This window comes from Arvicola amphibius, chromosome 15, assembly GCF_903992535.2.
Source record: "Arvicola amphibius chromosome 15, mArvAmp1.2, whole genome shotgun sequence".
NCBI classification, from domain to species: Eukaryota; Metazoa; Chordata; class Mammalia; order Rodentia; family Cricetidae; genus Arvicola; species Arvicola amphibius.
In genome coordinates this window covers 47,408,632-47,417,543 of record NC_052061.1, presented here as the reverse complement: position 1 = coordinate 47,417,543, position 8,912 = coordinate 47,408,632, and the positions used below count along the sequence as shown (strand labels likewise).

The window sequence follows — 8,912 nt, the reverse complement described above, 5'->3', positions numbered from 1 at the left end:
CTGGCAGAAATCGGTTCCCTTCATCTGCCTATTTGATTGGCAACTTTTGTTTTCTTGATACTTAACTTTTGCCATTCTTTGTAAATCTGGATTTTAACTCCTGCTGGAAAAGATTTTCTTCTATTCTGTGGGCTGTTCCGGGGTAGGTGGGCGGGATGTGTCCGGCACACGCAGTTGTTAGAGGACAACTTGCGGGAGTCCTCGCCTTCCACCATGTGAGTCCCGGGATTGAACTCTGGCCTTCAGGCTTGGCAGCCGGCGCCCTAGTCTGCTGAGACATCTCACTAACTCCAAGCAATATGTTTGGTCTTCCCAAAGCCCCGAGTGGAAACGTTTCTTTTAAAGTTACAATTCGCGCACATCTGACGGTCATGTGAAGCCCAGGGTCACAGAGCTTTCACCCAATTTAATAACGAATGGCTCTGGATACAAGTGGGTCCCAGATATCAGAGACACTCAGAGGGAATGTAGCCCATGGGCACTCCCAGTCCTGTCCTACCATCCTGTCTCTTTTCAGTGGACCGAGTTCGGGAACAAGGTCGGGACCGGGGCCGGGGTGCCTCGCGCGCGTATAGGACCATCCACAGGAAATGGTGAGTGGCCTCGGTCTGGACACCACGTCAACTAGGGCGACGAGTGCAAAGGGAGCGGGACCCAAGTGTCCAGAGTCCCCTCTATCCCACAGTTCCCATGAGCCGCTGCAGAAGGTAGCCAATCAGCTGTCAGCTCAGTGCACGACCAAATACGACAGCTCCTGATTGGTTGGTTGAGGGCCAATCAGCGGGTCCAGCGGGAAGCTGTTGCGAAGCACCGCAACCCTCCAGCCCTTGCGAGGACTCTGGACCGAGGTTGGCTCTGGTCCGACACGGCTGCTGCGTAGCGCATGCCTAGCACAGCCCATCATGACAGATCAGGTCAGCCCAGAGCTTGCACAGGTGACCTCGAAGCTCACCTGTGAGTGCCTGGAGCCTCGGGGCCGCCCGGTTCAGCGGTAGCGCAGTGGCAAGGAAACGGAAAGGCGACCTACTCTTTCCATCCCTGGAAATGTCAGGAGCAGGCCTTCAGGCATGGCTGTATCCAGGTGCGCAAGGACTGTGGCCCTACTTGGTTTCCCCTCAGCCCTCATTTCCCTTGTGCTGACTTCCTTCCCAGGTGAGATGACCACCCAGACCACACGGGTTTTTCCTTGTTATTAGGGTAGCTCCTTGATCAAAGAAAGAGCCTAGAGGCAGTTCCAAATTTAGTCTCCAGGGTTATGAGGCTGTAGTGACCAGTCTCTGAGATCAGGCTGGGTAGGCTGGATGCTGTACAGGGCAGCCCCATGTCTTGTTTCCAGTCATCAGTAGGAAAAGTGAGTGCAGTGGCCCGAAACACACCCCAACACTCTTGCAATCTTAGTACTCAGGAGACTGAAGCAGGAGGATTGCTGTGGGCTTGAGGCAAGCCTGGATTATATAGCAAAATCCTGCCTCAACTAAACAAAGCAGACAGTAATGGTTGATTATAAAGAAACACAAAAAAATGCTCAGATAGTGTGCTTTCTGACATGAAGCAAGGTGATACCCACCATGAAAAATTAGCTTTGCCCAGAATTCAATGTCTCCATGCCAGAGATTCTCATGGCCAACATCTTGGCAGTGTGTGGCTGGGATGGGGGGGGGGGGAAGTAACCGTTACTCCAAGAATTCTGTCCTGCTATCTCCCCCCTGTCTGCTTCTGTCCCCCTTCGTTGAGCTCTGACCCCTTCAGTTTTCTGTCCCCCTCTGTTCTGTTCTCTGTGCCCCCACATCTTGGCCTGTCTCCCTTGAGGCAAAGTCACCAGGTCTCCTGGGTTTTTGTAGCAGTTTTGATGGGCTCTCCCTCTTATTGCAACAAGCCTGTGCATACCCAATAAAACCTTAGTGGAATCCTGGGAGGTTTTGTCCTTAGGACGCTCCTGAGAACCAAGCCTGGCTTTAACTGGGGTGTATTTAAGCAAACTGGTTTGGGAACACAGGGTCCCATACCAGCGAGGAAGTTATCCCTTGAGTGAGCCTGCTCTCTGTCACCCCGAAGCACCTCCTGGGCTCAGAAGGAAGACTTCTTCACACTGAGCTAAGTGCCCAGGGTCACCAGTGCCTAGCCTACAGTTTGCACAGAGCCCAGAACACTCTCAGCTGTGTGTTTTTCTTTTCTAGGAAGGGTTCATTTCAGACCTTCGGAAAGGAGGTGTGCATCACGGGTCACTCGGTAAGGACATGTCCTCAGCCTCCTGTCCCTCCTATGGGTGAAAGGGGAGAGATGAGGGTTCTGGGTGTGGCCCTTGTAGAAGCATGTGCTTGTATGGCTCATCTCTTTGCTCCCATATCTTTGTGTAGTGTCACCTCCTCCTTTCTCATTCCTCCTGGGACCAGGCACCCCAGGAAATCCAGAAGCCCCTTCAGTGACTCGCCCTGGTTACCAGCTTCTTCATCTGCCCCATAGCGGGGGCGGTGGCCCCAACACACAGTCAGCACTGTGTAGAAAGCCGTAGGCCAATCAGGGAGTAGTCACCTTCTCCTGCTGTAGTTGCTTGAATCTTCCATAGATAGACTTGCTCTCAGTGAGGCAACAGTGAGTGGCCAGGATTTCCCCAACCCAGCTTGTAGACCCAAGCTGGCAGACTTGTAGCTAGTCTCATCCTGAGCCACAGGAAGCCCGTCCCTTCCCCTGGGTGCTGTCCTCCGCTCCTGTCAAAATGCCTTTCACGCTTAGTTCTGGCCTGTGTCTTGCTCAGGTGCCAGCTGGTTAGTTCTGTCCCTTGTGTGTTCTGCTCAGGTGTACCCCGGTCTCCACACCACCCTCCAGGAGTGCATTTGTTGCCAATGCTATGCCAGGTTTGGGGGCCACTTGCCTGTGCCCTGGGCTGATGCACTGCTACCGTACTGGGTCCCTCTGTCCCTGAGACCACGAAAGCAGGTAACTAAATGATGTGGTAGGTTGTCACTTAGGGCCAGGGCACATGTCCAGGTCCAGAGCCCATCAGAACCATAGATATCCTATGACTGAACTTTCTGGGACATAGTTGTGGTTTTAGTTGGGGATTGGACCAACTAGGTAAGTACTCTCCATTGAATGAACAGTCTCTGCCCTTCTTCCTCCCCTCTCTCTCTTCCTCCTCTTTTGTTTATTTTCCATTGTGTGTGAACATGTGCCACCATGGTAACACCTGTGGGGACCGGAAGACTATGTTTGGGGGTTGGCTCTTTCTTTCAACCATGCAGGGTTCAGGGATCAAACTCCTGTCAGGCTTTTGGCTGTGCACCCTTACCTGCTAAACCATGTCTTTGGCTCACATAGTTCTTTTGAAATCCATTCGTGTGTTGTGTGTATTAGGTCTGGAATGTCCTCCCATCACCCTCGCGCCTGCTTCTTTCCTGTGGGCACCATGCCCACTGAGAGCAGTTCACTGAGGGGCACAGCGCTGACACCCATGGACCAGGCCACACCCTCATCCTCCAGGGCAAAAGGAACTCAGAAAGAGCTACCTGGACTTGGGTGGAGAGGTAGAAGGATAGTTACCTCTTGTCCCTGCCACAGGCTTCTAGACAGTTCATTTACCACAGACAAGGTGCCAAGGGAATTCTTTGGCATGTGAGGTCGAGGCCAGCCTAGTCTGCATAGTGAGTTTCGGGTCAGCCAGGGGTACATAGAAAGACCCTGTCTCAAAACAAAACAAAACAAAAACCAACCAAACAAAAATAACCAAAAAAGATAAAATACCAACAAATAAATAAATTAATAAATAAGAATAGAGAAGACCACGTAGCTCTTAATTCTTCCCAAACAGTCCCAGCAAATACAGACCAAGTACTCAAACACAGGAGCCCGGAAGAGCTATTCCCATTCAAACTACCACAAGTACCATGCACGTTTTGGAATATTTTTTACATTTATTTATTTATTGGGTTGTATGTATGTATGTATGTGTGTATGGGGTGCACGCGTGCCATGGGGCATGTAGAAGTCAGAGGACAGTTTACAGGAGTCAGCTCTCTCCTCCACTGTGAGTCCCAGGGGTCGAACACAGGAGGACAGGGCAGACAGCAGGTGCCATTGTCTGCTGAGCCATCTTGCTGGTTTCTGTGCCTGGTGCCGTTGGAGATGGAATCCAGGGCCTGTGCATGCTAGGCAAGCCCTCTCCTAGCTGGGCTATATCCTCCCCTCTTAAAGACAAGGGTTCCCTACGGAGACCAGGCTAGCCTTGAACTCACAAAGACCCGTCTGCTTTCTGAATACTGTAATTAAAGGCATGTGCCACCATACCTGGCGCCCCCTCACCCTTTTGAACCTTTCTTACTGTCCACTGGTAGGTCTCAAAGATGATGCGATGTTCTATCCCCAGAGCCATAAGGTCATGTCGTTGCCCCTGCCACTGCTTTGGGGGCTGCCTTCCGATGCCCAGGGATAGGGCTGTTATGCCCTATTGGGTGCCCCAGGGGCTGAGGTCACAGAAGAAGGTAAGAACGGGGCTTGTGATACAGGGCTGAATGAGGGGTGGGAAGGGGAGGAATCCAAGGGGCCACCTCCTCCCTAGTGGCCATGGCGAGGGCAGCTGAGGACAGAAGTTCGTGTCTTATGGAGGCTGCTGGGAAGTATAAGCCTCATTCTCTGAGCCTAGTGAGACGTCACATGATATTCAGCCCACTGCATCTTTGCTGTCTCCTCCGTCTTTCTTCCTGTTATGCCCTGTGCCCAACCCCATCTCTCTGGATCTGTCTGGACTCCTTGGAGGTGACTGGGAGGGATCATGGCTACAGGTTTCCTTCCTCTGGAGCTGTCTGTTCCCCATAGCTGCAGTTCTAGGCCAGGATTGGCTGCATCCAGGCTTCCTGCAGCCTAGAGGACCTTCCCAGTATTCTGCCTTCCTAGTTAGAAGTCTTTTTCTCCCCCTCTTCTCCTGCCTTCCCACTTTTGGGTTCTCCATCACTGATCAGCAAGCGATCCCCAGCATAGAGAGCTCAATCCTGAACCGGGAACTACAACACCCCTTGCCCTGAGGTCTCAAGTCCTGACCACTCCCACTCCCCCATTCCCCCCACACACTGTGGATCACTGGATGACATACTAACCCACTTTCTCATCTCTTAGGTGGTGAAGAGGCCGGAGAACGGTAAAGACACCCCAGGTAACTCCACGCCAGGTGTTACCTCATCCTACCCTGGCCTATCCTTACCTCATCCTATCCTGTCCTGTGTGGCAAGGCCACACAGGTGACCCAGCCATCTCCAACCCTTGTCAGGCGTCACTAGCTGCCTGCTGCCTTTTTACAAACGGCACAGGCAGACCACTAGTCTTAGCAGTGACAAGCTGCTGCTGCTGACGTCTAAAGTGGTTTTATTTAAACTATGAACTTCTGTGACTTGTGGTACATAGCGTGTGTACATGTTCACTTTTGCACTGGTGTGTATTTCTGATGTGATAGCTCCTGTATAACACACACATGTACAATCATAACAGTGTGCACGCGCTGCACAGTGTGTTCATATGCCCATGCATGTGACCTGGCATGTATGCATTCCCATGTTCGTGGTTGACAATGTATGCTCACATTTACATGCTTAGTGTATGCACACACATACTTGGCAGCACACTCACACGTTGATGATGCGATCCTCAGATACACCACCACGGTTCAGGTCTCTGGGAGAGACAATCTCTTCCCCACATTGCTTATGATTTTGAATTCTAGACTTGATTTTGAAGTCCAGGCTTTGGTCTGGTGTCAGGTGCTATTTGGCTCTGTGCCAGTGCTGCACAGGGAATCCTGTGTGCAGGACCTGGGCTGGGGATACCATTCTAAAAAGGCAGGTTCCAGGAGCTTTTGGAAGGAAAGGGTGAGAAGCACTTGGGAAATGGATAGCCACCAACCAACCTGTTCATAAACGTGTCAGAACGTCCCATTCCTAACCCCAGAAGCAACACTGTTCCCCAGAGTGCAGATTCTCTCAGCCCTGCAGGCACAGCTTGAAGGCATCAAGTTTGAAGCATGGCATTTGTTGGGGACAGCCTGAGGGCACTTAGCACTCTCTTCAGTGTGGGGAAATGTCACCGCAAAATCCTGGGGTGCCTTGAGCTTGTCTCAGTAGAGCTTGTCTCAGTAGAATAGATGGCGTGGGCTGTCCTTGACATTCCACCCTTGCTGTGGGGAGACAGAACTCTGAGCCACAATGACACTGACCCAATGGACGTGGCCCCAGGACACATGGCTCCTGGAGGATCAGGTCCTAGGAAGCCACACAAAAAGACGTTCTCACAAATGTAGGGTGCAGAGGGAGGGTTGATAGATTTTCAAAGCCAGTGTTGTTTTACTCCGGTCATATCTTCACTTTTTTAAAAGTACTTATTTACTTTTATTTTATGTGTATAAGTGTTTTCATCCCTGCAGTGCCTATGGAAGCCAGAAAAGGGCATCAGATCCCCTAGAAGTGGAGTTACAGATGGTTGTGAGCCATCACGTGGCTGCTGGGAATCGGACCGTCTCTAGTCTCTGAGCTGTTTCTCCAGCTCCTCCAATAGTGCCTTCTAGTTGAAGTGACTTATTGTTTTGTTTTCAAGATGAGCTCTTCCTGTGTTGCCCCAGCTGTGTGAACTCCTCCGCTCAAGCCGTCCTCCCTCCCTCCTCAGCCTCCCCTGTGGTAGGGATTGCAGGAGCCTCACTGTGTCCCTCAGTTCAGGTGACCTACAGAGTACGTTTGCCAAGCCTCTCACCTGTTCACTGTAGGAGACTTCAGAGGCGGGATCAGGATGATAGCCTGTCCACACTTCTGTGCCTTCTTCCATCTCAGTGTGATTCATCATTTGGTTTAGAATCCAACAGGTTTCCATTTGAAGATTGCGTGTGTGTGTGTGTGTGTGTGTGTGTGTGTGTGTGTATGCACATACATGCGCACACTGAAATCACAGGACTTTCTGCATGCTAAACTACATCCCCAGACACATTTTTATCTTAAATTTTTCTCAACAAAGAGGGCTCCACGACTTTCTGCTCTGTACTGTGGTGGGATTTTTTCAGAAGGAAAGTGTATTTATCATATTGCATATTAAGAGTGTTTTTGCATTGATACAATTATGATAAAATTAAGGCTTATATTTCTATTAATAGGCAGAGGGAGCTGGAGGCCAGTCTGGTCTACAGAGTGAGTTCTAGGACAGACAGTGTTACCCAGAGAAACCCTGTCTTGAAAACAAGCAAACAAATAAGAAGGAACTGTTTGTTGGGACGCCACCCTGACACAACCTGCACTGGCTGGGTGGGGCCAGTTCCCCACAGCCTTACAGCCCTTGGTTTCTGGGGACCCCAACAGGTGTCCTGCCCTGTCCCCAACAGTGCTCTCTTGCTCCTAGAGTGCTCTCTGGAATCAAACAGCTGGTATGGCTGTTGGCGGGTCTGTGGGGACCGGCGTCTCCTCCTCAAGTGGCAGCAGCTCCAGGCCCTTTATCAAGATGAGCTGTCAGACCCTCAGGAAGACGAGCTGCCAGACCTTCAGGAGGATGAGCCACCTGCTGGCGGCTTAGGCTTCCTCCTGCCCATGAGCTTCAATCTCCTGACCCTGCTACAGGCTGTCCTGAGGGCCATCATGGCCATTCGGTGAGCTGCTGGGGCATTGAGAAGGGGTGGGTCCGGACTCCTCACTCACTCTGGAATCTAGAGTCCCTGCCACCAGCATCCTGCTCCAGACTTGTCTTGCGTCCTTTACTGAAAGAGCATTGAGCCCTTGGATGCCACAGCGACAGCATTTGTAAGGCCCTTCAAGGGGTGTCCTTGACTTCACAGGCCTGGCTTGGGGGCAGTGGTGCTGGGCCAGCCCCTTGTCCAGCTGGGATGTGGCTGTCCCTGTGGCCTGGCAGACACTCAATGGCAGGGAGTCCAGCACAGAGCCTTTGAAGTAGCAAGGGTGCTAGGGAGCCCCTCCCCCCAGCTCTACAAAACTGGGTGTTTCCTCCCTTTCTGAGAGTGGGCACTTAAAGTTAGAGGCTCATTGGGACCCACAGCTGGGAATCAGAGATGCTGCACTGACCCCAGTCCACTTCCCCAGTTCCCAAGTGTAGAGGGGACACCCCTACAATCCTCGCTGTGAAGACTCCTGGCAAGCCCATGCTCAGGACAGAGAGCTCTCAGCCTGGGGGACAGTTCCTAGTACTTGCCTTTCTCTTGGCTTTCTAGCCATTTGTTCTGGGACTGAGGTGGAGTCTTCAGCTACTGTCAAGATCCTCAGCAAGAATGTCAGTCACGATCATGGTCCTCAAGGGAAGCCCTCAGATTAGGAGGGTCTGAGACATTCGCTGTTTCTACACATGATAAGACCTGCACCCACGATCCAGTTCGAACTGGAAGCCACCACTGTGACTGATAGCTGAAGGGGACCTGGTGTGAATGTCCAAACAAGTCTGTTGTGAATGCAGCCAATAAATGTTATTTGTGAAACTATCACGTTCTTTGCCTGGATGTATGTCTGTGCACTGCGTGTGTGTCTGGGTGCACGTGGAGGTCGGAAGAGGGCATCACATCCCTGGAACTGCAGTTACAGACGATTGTGAGCCTTCTGTGTGGGTACTAGGAATCTGAACCCGCGTCCTCCGGAAGAAAAGCCAGTGTTTTTAACCACTGAGCCATCTCTCCTGTCCCCAAATCAGCCATATTTAAATAGTTACTCATGGTTCTATTTTATTAAGGAGAAACTTGACCTCTGTCTGTGTTTCTGGAGGGAACTCATTTCTACATCTCTTTCCTCTCAAGGATCGACAGGGTTTTATTTAGGTTTGTGTGTGTGTGTTGTTATTGTTGTTGTTTTGAAACAGAGTCTCTCTCCACATCCCTGACTGTCCTGGGATTCTACTCGCTCAGTAGACAAGGGAGGCCTTGATCTCACAGAGATCCACCTGCCTTGCCT

General features: G+C 51.3%; 1 protein-coding gene across 2 annotated transcripts; it reads left to right on the top strand.

The window, feature by feature from the left end:
* Window positions 1-896: 896 nt before the first annotated feature.
* C15H16orf95 (chromosome 15 C16orf95 homolog) lies at window positions 897-8,336 on the top strand. 2 transcript variants are annotated; one of them, XM_038313210.1, is made up of 7 exons: window positions 897-1,081; window positions 2,178-2,229; window positions 2,797-2,937; window positions 4,332-4,478; window positions 5,110-5,146; window positions 7,366-7,609; window positions 8,186-8,336. In XM_038313210.1, the coding sequence occupies exons 1-7, from the start codon at window positions 1,068-1,070 to the stop codon at window positions 8,202-8,204; spliced, it is 654 nt and encodes a 217-aa protein (XP_038169138.1). In that variant the 5' UTR covers window positions 897-1,067; the 3' UTR covers window positions 8,205-8,336. The 2 variants fall into 2 exon arrangements, with proteins under 2 accessions (XP_038169138.1, XP_038169139.1); XM_038313211.1 differs by having other exon boundaries at window positions 1,053-1,152.
* Window positions 8,337-8,912: the final 576 nt, after the last annotated feature.